Source organism: Setaria italica, chromosome V, assembly GCF_000263155.2.
Source record: "Setaria italica strain Yugu1 chromosome V, Setaria_italica_v2.0, whole genome shotgun sequence".
NCBI classification, from domain to species: Eukaryota; Viridiplantae; Streptophyta; class Magnoliopsida; order Poales; family Poaceae; genus Setaria; species Setaria italica.
Genome location: NC_028454.1, coordinates 2,303,842 through 2,317,500, shown reverse-complemented (window position 1 = coordinate 2,317,500; position 13,659 = coordinate 2,303,842). Strand labels below are relative to the sequence as shown.

Genomic DNA, 13,659 nt, shown 5'->3' with positions numbered 1-13,659 from the left:
CCAGTACACCTGCCTCGACGGGTTCGCGTACCAGAACGGCGGGCGGATGCGGCGCTACATCGAGCCGACGCTCTACCACGTCTCCCGCATGGTCAGCAACTCGCTCGCCATGGCCAAGAAGCTGCCCGGCGCGCCCTCGCCGTCGCCATCGTCGGCGCAGGCGGAGACGAAGACGGAGGCGACCGCGGCGCCGCGGCAGCCGTTCGTGGGGTACGGGCAGATGGTGAAGGGGTTCCCGCGGTGGGTGCGTCCCGGGGACCGTCGGCTGCTGCAGGCCCCCGCATCGGGCATCAAGGCCGACGCGGTGGTGGCGAAGGACGGGAGCGGGAACTTCACGACGGTGGCGGCGGCGGTGGCGGCGGCGCCGACCAACTCGCGGAGGCGGTACGTGATCTACATCAAGGCCGGGGCGTACATTGAGAACGTGGATGTCGGGAAGAAGCACGTGAACCTGATGTTCGTCGGCGACGGCATCGGCAAGACGGTCATCAAGGGCAGCCGCAACGTCATCGACGGCTCCACAACCTTCCGCTCCGCCACGGTCGGTGAGTGTCCTCAGTTTTCAGTACGCACCCACGCTTGATTACATTCTGAATGCTTTGCTCCCCCATTGCTTCGTACGCGCATTGATCCAGTACTTGAATCAGTGCAAGTGGTTCATCAAAGCAAGTTTGTCGCTGCGAAGTAGCAGTTCGTATTGACTAGCAGCGCTGTAGCTTCAGTACCTAAGCTAAACTGTTGCTTGGGAAACGAAGTAGGTTTTTCGCAGCCAGTTACAGTTACAGCGCTTTAGCTTAATTGAAATATGAACAGTGACAGTGACAGTGAAATCTAAGAACTCATATCCAAGAGCGGGTAACAATACGAGTAGGTGACTAGCAGGTGGTTGAGTGGTAATCCAGATTAACGCGTACTAGAGGGGTGCAGAAATGGGGTTATTTGGTGCCACATTTTCAGCAATATAATGCTTTTAGATGGAGAAGAAATCGGTAGGACTCTGTTCCGCGAATAGTATCTGCTATAACTGACAGGTTGTTCATCTCTAGTAATTGGCAACGAGGTACGCGGGTCCCACGAACCAGGCATACAATGCAACAATTAGCCCGCGCACTGTGGCAGTACTGGCAGATGGAAGCATGCATGGATGCTATTGCCGCCATTGCTATCCCACCAGATCAGCTGCCGACATTGAAATGCTCGGTTCCTGTAGCTAGGAATTTACTCTCTCCAACTTGCCCCGAACCCGTGGTCCTGTGTGCACATCCATCATTCCATCCTTGATCTAGCAGTAGGCAGTGGTGGCTAGCTGAGGCTGCTTGGTGCTGCTGCCGGCCGCCGGATGATGCTCTGCCTGCCCTCTCCAGCCAAATCAGAATGCATGCAGTTTGTTAATACTTTAAATCAGAACTGCCAATCAGCTAGCACGTTGCATACCGCGTGTCGTCCTAGATTCGCTTGCCGATTGCGCGTGCGTGAGATCGAGCGAGGTGATGCGGGGGCACGACCAGACGCCGCCGGATCCTCCATGCCCGTGGCGTGCGATCGATGATCCAGATGAGCACCCCATCGGCATGTCTGTCGCGGCCGGAAATGGTCGCTCCTGCCTCCTGCTGTCGGTGTGGATACATCACAGTTCACAGTCGCAGGTGGTCACCGCGAGCGGGCGCTGCGGATCGGACCAAGTCGTCCATGATCCGGGGGGTGGTGCCGCCTCCGCCTGATCAGTGTCGGTGTGCGCAGTCAGTGCGAGCACGCTGGCGGCCCGTCTCTGTTCTGGCGATCTGACGACCCCCAAAATAAAGATCGCCAGTGCATGCATGCGCTGGGCCAAAATAAAGAGCAAAATAGGCCATGCCGTGTGTCGTCGTGTTAGACGGGTCGGTGGATAGTCGAGCCCGGATGAGTGCCGGCGCCACCATCAGCGGGCGGCGGACTCTTTCTGGTAAAAGCGGTCAGGTGGGATCAGGTCAGGTCAGTAACTATACACACATGTTACACGCGTAAGCTTTGCAAGGCTATTTGAGGATGGAGAGAGTATTTTACTTACCTGCGTGCACGGCTCGCGTGTAAGCTTAGCTTGGCTCCAAATCAATAAGGTGGTGGCAGCAAGCCGGCAAGTCCTATTGAAAAAAAAAGGCGGAGTAGTCCATGTCAGTGGCAGAAGTTGTAGTGGAGTACTGTGTTGCAGGGGACCTCGTCGAAAGCGTGTGGTGCGTGCATTGTGAGGAGATAGCGGATAACCGGATCCACACATGAACATGAGCGTGAGCCCCATCCCCGCTGCATGCAATGCAGGACAGAGAAATCGAGCTGTCCAATTATGGCATCCTTCCGGGCCGGGCCGGCGCCAGCAACTGCACTGTGGGCTGTGGCCGTCTTGCCCTAGCACTACCAGTACTAGCTTGGTACAGGGTACAGGGGGCAGTACAATGATGCAGTCGCCAACCAACTACACTCACATCACATGCATGCGTAGTTGCATTTGCATACTCGTAGTGCATGCATGTTCCGAGTGCTACGACTAAATCTTAGAAGATTTTACTTGTAAGTTATAAGTGCGCACGCCACGACTTGGGCCGTGAACATCTGCAGGTAAACAACACTAGCTACCCACCGGTTAGAACTTGGGCACTTCAGTTTGACAGTACATATGGCCATACGGAGGCCTTAAGCCCTTTTTTAACAAAAAAAAAGGCTTAAGCCTTTAACTGCATTATAACCAGGCAGTGACAGACATGGGTATGCGTGCATGAGGACAAAGGATACATGCACCCGTGACTCTTCATTCCTTGCCAAAGCAGCATGTGCGCGCACACATGCATACTGTTTGCCGCAGTACGTAATAATAAGCACGTATCCACGCGTATTAATTTTAATATTTTAGGGGTATGGATCAGTGATCATATAAGAGGGCAGTAACATACGACATAGCATGTGACCGCGCAACTGCAACGTACGTACGCATACGCACGCATGCATGCACAGTATACTGCTTTCCTAGCCGCACTACGTACCCTGCTGTCCCTGTTTCGCTAAGAAACTAGCCGCTGTTTTCTTTCGCTGCACAGTATGCTCTGTGAAGAAGTCGGTGCTTGTCGTGTCACTCTGTACCTCAGTATAGAATGCAGCGTGATATCCGACCAGGACAGGGCCCTTTTCTTTTGTCTATGCTGCTGACGTGCCTTCGCATGTGGACGTGGACGTGGACCTACGCGGACGCGGTCGCCCACCACGCGGGCCTGCCTTGTGCGCGCGTCCGCATCCTCGCGTCCTGCCTGCATGTGGGCCTAGCTTTCCATGCATTCAGCGTCCGCGTGTCCGCGTCACTCTGCTGGCTGCTGCTGATTGCAGAATGCGACTTGAAAACCAAAAAAGACCTAGGTTCAGCTAGCTAGACTGATAGAACCATTTTATTACTATTAGTATAGTAATTCTGAAGTATTACTCACAACAGAGAGGCTTTGCGTTGTTTTGGATCATTTCGCGTGCCAACTGCCAATATCCCAACTATATTAATGACTAATTTTGTAAGGCTCCGGCTCCTCCTAAAAAGACTCCGACTCTGACTCCTGTGGTGGAGCGGCTTTTCTGATGTAGATGGAGCCATTTTGAAAAGTATTTGGCAAAACAACTTCTCCTATATTTTTTGGAATGGATGTAAGAGGTCAAATATCCTATATGCCCTTGGATCTATATTTTTTTAATAGATAAAATGAATGTTTAATATTAGTTTATAATTTAAGTTCATTTGAATTAAAAAATAAATGAAAATGTACTCCTCTCTCATTTTCTTTTTTTCTTTTTTCCTTCACCTTTTATTTTTCTTTATTTTCCTTCTCCTTTTCTTTTTTCCCCACGTCCTCCATCTGCCTTATCTCATTTTCCCCATCACCTCTAGACTTCCACCACTCATCTCCCCGTCGCCGCCCAACCCTCGGGTCCCCGGCGCTGCTCCTCCACCGTTGGCCGGCCGCCGGTCCGGGAAGGGCCTCATCCGACCTAGATGCAGCGCCTCCACCCCCCCCCCCAATCCCCAGATTGAGGTCAGCCACGGTTGATCCGCTCGTTTCCCCGCCCGAAGCAGCTTCCTACGCGCTGTTGACGGCCGCCGGAGCTGGTTCATGACGCCGCCGTTCCTATTGCGAGGCGAGGCGATGCGAGGAGAGAGGGGCGCGTGCGACAGAGGGCGGTGAGCGCATGTGACGGGCCCCACGCGCTTCTGATGGTGTTGTGGCAATTTTGCCGTAAAATTGGTCAACTTCGGGGGCAGTTTGGTAACAATTGAGCTGGGCGTGCAGGAAGGAGCCGATGAAGCTCGCGCGTGTAAAAATGGTTCTAGCTCTGTCCGGCTCCTCCCTAGGAGCCCTTCCATTTTTCTCCCTTTGGCTCGGCTCCAGCAAAAACGGAGCCGTTTTTGGAGCTCGAGCCTTAAGACGGTTAACTCAAACCAGTGCCGTGTAGAACTAACAGATGCTATGGCGTATGTACGTGGAGCCAAAGTCCCCAGATTGGTTCCCATCGACACACAAGATGTACCGTCGTACACACATTGATGCACCGCTCATTTTGGTTCATGCACTTCATTTGAAGCACCTACAATTATATCGTTATTTACAACCGGTAGAAGTAGCTTTCTTTTTGTATTTTGATAGTCAATTTTGAGGGTTTTTTTTGAAACTCAGAAGAATAGCGTAAAATCAAAATATGCCAGGGTTCATTGTGAGACATGCTGGTCGGATGTTTAATGGGCCAGGACAAATGAAACTATGAATTGGGCCGGCCCTCTTTTCCTGAAAACATTTGGGCCACCCGTCGATACATGGTGTCGTAATCTAGCCCATAAGCTTTTCTTGCACGGATGATGTTGATTCTCAATATTTTTTCTGACGACTTATTTTGTGGGCCGCGCAGCTCTTGTGGGCAACAACTTCCTGGGCCGCGACCTGACGATCGAGAACTCGGCGGGCCCGTCGAAGCACCAGGCGGTGGCGCTCCGGGTGGGCGCGGACCTCTCCGCCTTCTACCGGTGCAGCTTCGTGGGTTACCAGGACACCCTGTACGTGCACTCCCTCCGGCAGTTCTTCCGCGACTGCGACATCTACGGCACCATCGACTTCATCTTCGGCAACGCCGCCGTCGTCTTCCAGAGCTGCAACCTCTACGCCCGGAAGCCGCTCCCGAACCAGAGCAACATCTTCACGGCGCAGGGCCGGGAGGACCCCAACCAGAACACGGGCATCTCCATCCAGCGCTGCAAGGTGGCGGCGGCGTCCGACCTCGCCGGCCAGGAGTCGTCGACCAAGACCTACCTGGGGCGGCCGTGGAAGCAGTACTCCCGCACGGTGTTCCTGCAGTCGGAGCTGGACTCGCTGATCGACCCCGCCGGGTGGCTCGAGTGGAACGGCAGCTTCGCGCTGGACACGCTCTACTACGGCGAGTACATGAACACGGGCGCCGGCGCCGGCACGGCCGGGAGGGTCAAGTGGAAGGGGTACCGCGTCATCACCAGCGCGGCCGAGGCCAGCGCATTCACCGTCGGGTCATTCATCGACGGCGACGTCTGGCTCGCCGGCACGTCCATCCCCTTCACCACTGGCTTGTGAGCGAGACGTCGCCGCGTCGGTCAGTGATTCATTCATCAGCAAAGTGATTCTGATTCACAGGGAGCGATCGAGATGGCAATAAATGGATGGCGTAAGTTGATTGAGAGGTGGAAAGGCACCGATCCGGTCATGTGTCTGTCGTTGATTCTTTTTGTGTTGTTCAAGTCTGTATACGTGCATTGCGTGAATTCGGTACACGGGTCCGAATGAACTTAATACTACGTATAGGTATTACGACGTTAAATCTGGTGTACTTTGTTCATCTTTTCCCCTGCTTTTGGTAGAGAGGTACGTGATGACAGATAGGTCTGCTATGGGTGATCAAATGGAGTTTGCTAAGGTGTCGGATCCGATCGAAGTGCACTCGGTCACGGGCATTGCCGCATAGCTCCATCGGTGGATCATTCACTGTGACTTGAGTGGCGTGGCCACATTGGCACATGCCCAGGTCGTTCTGGCGGAGGCTTTTCATGGCGCTTTTGCAGCTGCGTCTGCGTGGCTCTGGGCAGAATAAAATCCACCATCAGACTAGAGAGTACACGATGCCACTCTCAAACTCAGCATTCGTTCCAAGACTTAGTACCAGTTGCATTTTAACTCGGTACTAATATGAGCATTAGTACCAAGTCTAACGACTAGTCCCCGAGGAGTCCCCCATGACCTCCTTTAGTACCGGGTACCGGTTGAAACCCCAACCGATACTAATGTGACTAAGGGTTTTTAGTACCGGGTGAAGTCTCCAAGGGGACCTCCCCTCACGTGTCAGCCCCCCTCACTCCCCCACACAAATCGATCCCCTCGCCACCCCTGTCGTCGCCGTCCCTCACCTCTTACATGTGGCGAGGAGCGGCGGTAGGGCAAGGAGGAGCGGAGGCAAGAAGGGAGGGCGCGGTGAGGTGACAAAGCGTTGGCAGGGTGTGGCGGAGCAAAGAGCAGCGGCGGGGCAAAGAGCGGCATAGCTTCGGCAGGAGGGCACGACGGCGGAGTGTCAACAGGCGTGGCGGAGCAAGGAGCGCGTGGATCTTAGAGTAGCAGACACCTCTCCCTCAGATCCGGCAGTGGCGACAACCGGCAGGCTGAGGAGCAACGGCGGAGGCAACCGGTGGCGGTGGCTGAGCAGCATAAGTACGCCGCCTCCCTCCCTCCCTCCCTCTCTCTACAGTGCGGGGCTCAGGTGCTGTGCGGCCGTGGCTCCGGCGCTCTGACGGATGGCGGCGGGGTGCAACCGAGACTCCAGTCGGCGGATTTATTTTTTTTATTTTTTAATACTTTTAGTACCAGTTATTTAACCCGGTACTTAAAGGCTCCCTTTTAGTACTAAATTAGTAATACCGGTTGTACAACCGGTACTAAAGTGGGATTAGAAACTGGTACTGAAGGCGCTTTCCCCAGCAGTGGAGCATAGAGGAGTATCACACATAGTACAGTGCAGACTACCGGATACAGACGCATTTGACAGGTGATTGTCTCTCTACTCTCATCTGTAACACGTACGCGTGCAGCGCACCGGCGCCGAGCCCCGGATGAGAACTGAACTGGAGAATGTGCGGTGCGGCTCGCGTTCCGCCGATGATCACGGCGTTCGCACTCGGCACCTCGCAGATTCACGTGGAGGAAGGACGGCTCCGAGATGAACGGAGAATAAAGTCGTCGAGACGCTACGACGCTGGTCATGTGCGCCCGTACCGAACTGCTGGTGCGCCGTACATGCACCAGGACCCATGGTCCGCTCCTGCGCGTCGCGTCGCCTTCCGGTCTCGAAGCCAGAGAAAGCCGTGGGAATCTGTTGCGGGGGGCGCGGCTGGATTCGGCTCGATGCCTGAAAATCGTGTGCACATGATATGATGGGCACGACGAACATCAGGTTTCTGAGGCCCTTCAGGGGCGGTTTGGCTAGCTAAAGTTAAATACTAATCAGAACTATTGAATATAGTCTAATTATAAAACTAATTACATAGATTAAGTCTAATTCGTGAGACGAATCTATTAAGGTTAATTAGTTCATGATTTGACAATGTGGTGCTACAGTAACTATTTGCTAATGATGAATTAATTAGGTTTAATAGATTCGTCTTGCGAATTAGCCTAGGGGTTTTGCGATTAGTTTTATAATTAATTTATATTTAGTTCTTCTAATTAGTATCCGAACATTCGATGTGACAGGGCTTTATTTTAATCCTGATATCCAAACACCCCCTCGGTGACTCGCCTCCGGCGACTCACGTCGTAACTTACCACTCCATCTCCTCTCTCCATTCTCCGTCAAACGGCCCACGAGAATCCGAAGCATCTAACTCAGAGGTCCCATGCACGCACGCAACTAAGCCTCGTCTTCCTCGTTTTCTCCTTGCTTTCTCTGTCTGCTTTGCTCAGGAAACCAGAGCACCGGCCAAATCCGTCACCGCCGGTCTACAGTTGGCACCAAGAACTAAGTAAAATCGATTGCCCAAGGTCTACCCTTATCTCGTGCGCTCTCAATTTTGTTAGAGATAGCTTATTTTCCGTTGATTGCTGCTGCTCTTAAGTTGCTCAATTCGGACCGCTAACGGTGGATGTGTGGAGGCAGCGAGGAGCTATGTACCGTGGCCAGGTCCTACAGGCCCCGTGGCGGCAGGCCCAAAACACCTTGACGCGCTTTGGGTGCGTTTGGGAGCCTCGACTGCCTCAGCCAAGCTCGAGCCAGCCCACTCAGGACCTATAGTATGCAGAGATGTTAATTGTCAAATCTGCAATCTATGATGCTAGTTGGGCTAAGATAGTGTTTCTTAGGCTGGATGAGTTGGTATGGTTACCTTGCACACGGGTCAAGGTAAAATTACCACCCACGTCGCTTGCCACCGTCGCTCGCGCCGCTGCGGCTGCATCCTTCACGTGCAGTCGCCGCCACCCACACGCATCCCATAGTCCACCAGGGGTTACCCAAGTGGTTGATTTGTAGGTAGGGATAGACTACTCGAAGGTGATCACGAGAACACAAAGGTTTAAACATGTTCAGGTCTCCGGAGAGCAATACCCTACGTCACGTGTTTTGGTGGATTGTATTGCTGGTATGATTCATGGAGAGTTGACGTGCTCTAGGTAGGCACCCTTGGCCGCCTTGTACAGGCTAACGATCTAGGGTTACAAGTCGGTTTAAATGTAATCTAGCCGCTTGTTGCATGGAAAGCAATCCGAGTCAAATTACAATAAGTATCCCGCAATATCCGGGCTGATTTGAATCACCCAACCTCCTTAACTTGTGCTCCAAGAATCTTCATGTCCTTGGTTCGCACGTTCTGGTTGGGTGGATCCACTTGTCTCGACCGGCCAGTATCATGGTCGGTGGGGACCTATGGGGTACCCATATCTCTCACTCGTTAGTCATATGGCTCCACATGGTTTGCACTGTAATATATATATATATATATATATATATATATATATATATATATATAGTTATATTCCTGTGGCAAGTATTTTAACTACTACATCTAATATATGCCAAGATGAAAACACTATCAATATATTATTTGTAATGTATATCCTACTGATCAATATGCAGTGTATCTTTTTGTTATGTAAAAGATGAAACGGTAAAAGTGCCTCTGTCATGGTAACACTGGCCTAAACCAGAGAAAAGCGCGGCTGCCTACCTAAATGCTAGCTAAATGGGCTAACTAATATCTTGCAAAGCTGGGCCTGTTCACCAGACCTAACAGATAACAAGGCCCAACTTTGTTCTTAATCCAGAGAGGGAGTGTAAAGCCATCTTGTGAGGCGCAAAAAGGGAGGAAAAAAGAGATGCTGATCCTGTGGCTTAATTGCCGGCGGTGATCGTTGCACGGTTCCCTCGTCTTCTCAGTCACTGCAGCAGCGGCGGCTCAAGCTCAAACGGTGCAGGCTTTGCCATTCCAACAAGGCACCAGATTCAGTTAAAACAAAATTTGCCTTGGAAACCCAAAAACTGACCATACATGGCAATTTGCTCCCTCTATCGCAATGCAAACAAGAAATAATTTTTGGATTAAAGCCCGAAACTTGCCGGCACTCCACCACGCATTTGCAGTGAGAGGCACCATCTTATCCCATGATTTCACGCGCCGAAATGAGCTTAAAAAAAGGCCAAAAAAAACTGTACTGTACTGCCCCTGAAGACGCGATACCACTTGCTTGCTTGAAGCAGCTTGCTCAGCCAGCCATGCTCGCTGGCGCTGGGGGCGGTGGCCATGCCCCATGTGAAGCAGCTGAGCCGCGGGCTGACGGACGGGCTCTCGGGGCACGCGGCCGTGCCAGGGAAAAAGTCATGGCCGTTCCGAAACCGAAAAAGGAAACGACAATAAATATACAGCGGAAAACAGTCGCGCCGTCTTTAAAAGCCGCGCTCCGAGTGGCACTCTGGCAGCCAGTGAGCGAGCGAGCTTCAGTTCAGTGAGCCAGTAGGCGGCGAGAGCCGAGAGAGGCGGCAGCGAGCGGCGCCGCCCGTTTCGTTGTCCAGTAGGCGAGGAGCTCTGGTGGCCCGCCATGGCTCGCCTCCGCTGCCTGTTCGTGCTCGCCCTCCTCGTCGTGCAGCTGCCCGGCGACGCCATGGCCGGGCGCGGGCACCACGGCCCCGCCGCGCACGACTACAGGGACGCGCTCGCCAAGTCCATCCTCTTCTTCGAGGGCCAGCGGTCGGGCAAGCTGCCGCCGTCGCAGCGCCAGTCCTGGCGCAGGGACTCGGGCCTCTCCGACGGCGCCTCCGCCAAGGCAAGTCGTCGTGCCGCTCTGGCTCTGCTTCTAGTCCATCATCTCCTCTGCATTGCATTGTACAGTTCCTTGACACCCGTTTCGTTCGTGTTTGGCGCCGGCAGGTGGACCTTGTGGGCGGGTACCACGACGCCGGGGACAACGTCAAGTTCGGGTTCCCGATGGCGTTCAGCATGACGATGCTGGCGTGGAGCGTGGTGGAGTTCGGCGGGCTCATGAAGGGCGAGCTGCAGCACGCCAGGGAGGCCGTCCGCTGGGGCGCCGACTACCTGCTCAAGGCCACGGCGCACCCGGACACCATCTACGTCCAGGCAAGCTTGCTTTTCCGAGTTGTTCTTCTTCCCTCATGGTCAAACAGAGTACTTACTCCTGTTTCTTTACTCCTCACTCGTGCTAAGAATCTATAGATCTTGTGTAAAGAGTAGTAGCTGCATGTACGAAGTAGTACAAGCGCACGGCACGAAAAGCTGCTTCTTTTTCGCAAACAATGGAAGAAAAAAACAAACAAATCCTCTGTACTTGCACGGCTCACAAGTCACACAGACACACGCACCATGTGGACCAAGCAGTGTGGACTGTGGACTGGTGCCTTGGTGGGGCGTCCACGCAAACCCAGCTGATCTCCTGACCCTCTCGTCATCATTCATAGGTTGGCGACGCGACCAAGGACCACGCGTGCTGGGAGCGGCCGGAGGACATGGACACCCCCCGCACCGTGTACAAGGTGGACCCCGGCACCCCCGGCTCCGACGTCGCCGCCGAGACGGCCGCCGCGCTCGCCGCCTCCTCCCTCGTCTTCCGCAAGTCCGACCCGGCCTACGCCAGCCGCCTCCTCGCCAGGGCCAAGAGGGTGCGTAGTGCTACTCGGCCCTGTTCCATTGGTCTCTGTTCCTTCGGTGCTCTGCTTCAACCTCCTTGCGCTTCAGGTGTTCGAGTTCGCGGACAAGCACCGGGGCTCCTACAGCACGGGGCTCGCGGCGGACGTGTGCCCCTACTACTGCTCCTACTCCGGGTACCAGGACGAGCTCCTGTGGGGCGCGGCGTGGCTGCACCGCGCCACCAAGAGCCCGTCCTACCTGAGCTACATCCAGGTGAACGGCCAGGTCCTGGGCGCCGACGAGTCGGACAACACCTTCGGCTGGGACAACAAGCACGCCGGCGCGCGCATCCTCATCTCCAAGTCCTTCCTGGTGCAGCGCCTGGGCTCCCTCCACGAGTACAAGGGCCACGCCGACACCTTCATCTGCTCCATGGTTCCCGGAACACCCACCGACCAGACCCAGTACACCCGCGGCGGCCTGCTCTTCAAGCTCAGCGACAGCAACATGCAGTACGTCACCTCCAGCGCGTTCCTCCTCCTCACCTACGCCAAGTACCTCGCCTTCGGGAAGCAGACGGTGCGCTGCGGCGGCGCCGTCGTGACGCCGCAGCGGCTGCGAGCCATCGCGAGGCGGCAGGTGGACTACCTGCTGGGGAGCAACCCGATGGGGATGTCGTACATGGTCGGGTACGGGGCGAGGTACCCGCGGCGGATCCACCACCGCGCGTCGTCGCTGCCGTCGGTGGCGGCGCACCCGGGCAGGATCGGGTGCTCGCAGGGGTTCACCGCGCTGTACGCCGGCGGGGCCAACCCGAACGTGCTCGTCGGCGCCGTCGTGGGGGGACCCGACCTCCAGGACAAGTTCCCCGACCAGCGCAACGACCACGAGCACTCGGAGCCGGCCACCTACATCAACGCGCCGCTCGTCGGCGCACTCGCCTACCTCGCGCACTCCTACGGCCAGCTCTAGCTAAGCTACCTGCCGTTGAGTTCTAGCTACCTGCCTGAGTTCCGCATCAGTCTTCTTTGGTCGATAAGGTTGTCGGAGTATTGTTAGTGTTGTGGTCGTCGTGATTGATTAGTCGTTTCGATGGTTGATTAGAGGGGAGTTGTTAATCGTGGTTTGAGGAGGACCCCAGTGCAAGCGAAAACGAAGGGCGCTTCGCTCGTGGGTCGTGATTATTTGTCACTAGGTGTTAAGTACGCCGTAGTGTGATTGGTTGGGTTTGGGTTTGGGTACGTGACGCCGCTGGCGCACGGATGTACTGCTGCTACTGTGGTTGCAACTCGCAACTCAATTTGATTCCATGAAGTACAACTCCATTCAGCATTACTTTGTTTGGATTTCTATTGTCAATATGCAAATACATACTACAAGAAGTAGTGACCTTTTTGTCTTTTTTGCCGAGCATACAGTTGCATCATGCAGGCCACCAGTGGAACAGTACCCTCTTAACCGTTTCAACAGACGACAACCACAAAAAGCATGACTCTCACGTCATAACTTGTGTAAGCATTGGCCATTTTGTCCTTGTCCAATGTCAATGACCAGTCAACAATGAAACAGGACTTGGCTTGGGAGACTTCAGCTGAACTCGACCGACTGTTTCATGGTTAGGTGTCCTCGAGGGTCCGTGACCCACATGGCGGTGCCTCACGGTGCCCAAGCGTAACTAACTGCACAACCGCCAGAAGCTATAAATGAGCTCTGCTCACTTCACTACCCCAGTGCTTCACCGAAGGAATCCGAGATGATACGGAAGCGCTAGTATTTCAGGGACATACATGAATCCATAAAAAAAAAATGAAGGAAATCTAATATGAAGTCGAGAGGCCTCATAGAAACTTCTCTTCTATTGTCTGTATCTCTTGGAATTTCTGTTTTACATTGTAATAAATATCACTATTGCAAACTTTTCCGCGTCCTGAACTTTTGTACAACCAGATGCATTCTAAGAATTTTTTATGTCTCAGAGAGACCCTGAAAAGTGAAAGTCTACACGCTACTTAGATGTTAGCTAGGCTGAAATGGAGAATTCAAATGTATAATCTGTGGTTTGGTCTTTTCATGGAAAAATAAAATAAAGATCGATATCTCCAACACTCTTTAGGAGGACAAAATTTACTTGTTTCAACTATAACCTTTTTTTAGAAGTTTCAACTATAATTCACCTCGTCCGTAAAATAATGTTAAATTGTGTCAGATCAAAATATCTCGTGTCGCTCATGGAGGGGAAAAAAAGAGGGTCTACTGCTGATCTAGCACAGCACTCACGTGCTCGATACATGGAATCGTCGCAGTAATTTTATACTGAAAAGTGCCACTGCAGTCACAGTCCTACGGTCAGAAAATAGTGTGGTAGACATAAACAAATATGGTCACTGACCACTAAGTTAGTACTATAAGATATGGGAAAATATAAGATTTGTAATATTTTAAACAACTTTGAAGAAAATTTTTACCATGCCACTTTGAATAGTTCGACTGAAATAAAGAAAATAGGGGTCATG

General features: G+C 53.3%; 2 protein-coding genes across 2 annotated transcripts; both read left to right on the top strand.

The window, feature by feature from the left end:
* Window positions 1-6: 6 nt before the first annotated feature.
* Window positions 7-5,865, top strand: LOC101773817 (pectinesterase). The gene is made up of 2 exons (XM_014805240.2): window positions 7-545; window positions 4,912-5,865. Exons 1-2 carry the CDS (start codon window positions 47-49, stop codon window positions 5,601-5,603), a joined length of 1,191 nt encoding a protein of 396 aa, XP_014660726.1. The 5' UTR covers window positions 7-46; the 3' UTR covers window positions 5,604-5,865.
* A 4,111-nt stretch (window positions 5,866-9,976) lies between these two features.
* Window positions 9,977-12,481, top strand: LOC101781095 (endoglucanase 3). Its single transcript, XM_004967464.4, has 4 exons — window positions 9,977-10,328; window positions 10,433-10,639; window positions 10,978-11,178; window positions 11,255-12,481. Exons 1-4 carry the CDS (start codon window positions 10,104-10,106, stop codon window positions 12,116-12,118), a joined length of 1,497 nt encoding a protein of 498 aa, XP_004967521.1. The 5' UTR covers window positions 9,977-10,103; the 3' UTR covers window positions 12,119-12,481.
* Window positions 12,482-13,659: the final 1,178 nt, after the last annotated feature.